Source organism: Nanorana parkeri, unplaced genomic scaffold (assembly GCF_000935625.1).
Source record: "Nanorana parkeri isolate BGI_ZX_2015 unplaced genomic scaffold, ASM93562v1 scaffold2194, whole genome shotgun sequence".
Classification (NCBI taxonomy): Eukaryota; Metazoa; Chordata; class Amphibia; order Anura; family Dicroglossidae; genus Nanorana; species Nanorana parkeri.
Window position 1 is genome coordinate 37,116 of NW_017308462.1, and position 998 is coordinate 38,113.

The following is a 998-nucleotide window of genomic DNA, read 5'->3' on the forward strand; positions in this document are numbered from 1 at the left end:
TGTCTGTGTGTCTTCATTCTGGGCTCATTCTGTATTTTCGGGGCCCCCAGGAAATCCTGAACTTCATCAGCCGTAAGGAGTTTGAGCCGTTGCTGAAGGTCGACCAGCTGAACCTGGAGAAGGAGAAGAATAAGATTTTCCTGCGTTTTAGTAAGTTTCCCATCATTGTGATTGATTCGCTATATCTGTACAAATGTAACAGCTCGTCACTGTGTGTCTGTGTGTAATGCCCAACTGGACTTCTAGTGTAAATGAGCTAAATACAGCGCAGGAGCATCAAACCAGCAGGATAGAACAGCCTGTGCCAGCATGCTACAGAGAAGGAGCCTTGTGCTCTGTGTGGAAGCAGTGGTCTCTCTGCAGAGGAGGAGCCTTGCTCTCTGTGTGGAAGCAGCTGTCTCTCTGCAGAGAAGGAGCCTTGCTCTCTGTGTGGAAGCAGTGGTCTCTCTGTAGAGAAGGAGTCTTGCTCTCTGTATGGAAGCAGTGGTCTCTCTGCAGAGAAGGAGCCTGGCTCTCTGTATCTGTAGAGGAGGAGCCTTGCTCTCTGTGTGGAAGCAGTGGTCTCTCTGCAGAGAAGGAGCCTTGCTCTCTATGTGTAAGCAGCTGTCTCTCTGCAGAGAAGGAGCCTTGCTCTCTATGTGTAAGCAGCTGTCTCTCTGCAGAGAAGGGGCCTTTGCTGTCTGTGTGTAAGCAGCTGTCTCTCTGCAGAGAAGGAGCCTTTGCTGTCTGTGTGTAAGCAGCTGTCTCTCTGCAGAGAAGGAGCCTTGCTCTCTGTGAGGAAGCAGTGGTCTCTCTGCAGAGAAGGAGCCTTGCGCTCAGTGTGGAAGCAGTGGTCTCTCTGTAGAGAAGGAGCCTTGCTCTCTGTGTGGAAGCAGTGGCCTCTCTGTAGAGAAGGAGTCTTGCTCTCTGTGTGGAAGCAGCGGCCTCTCTGTAGAGAAGGAGCCTTGCCCTCTGTGTGGAAGCAGTGGTCTCTCTGCAGAGAAGGAGCCTTGCTCTCT

The 998-nt window shown here is 51.8% G+C and overlaps 1 protein-coding gene across 1 annotated transcript in view; it reads left to right on the forward strand.

Moving 5' to 3' along the window:
- Positions 1 to 998, forward strand: part of INPPL1 (inositol polyphosphate phosphatase like 1) — a 32,168-nt gene that overhangs the window by 27,618 nt on the left and 3,552 nt on the right. Inside the window, exon 16 of the mRNA XM_018572981.1 lies at positions 51 to 150. Within this exon, the coding sequence (XP_018428483.1) occupies positions 51 to 150 (100 nt within the window). The remainder of the gene's footprint in view (positions 1 to 50; positions 151 to 998) is intronic.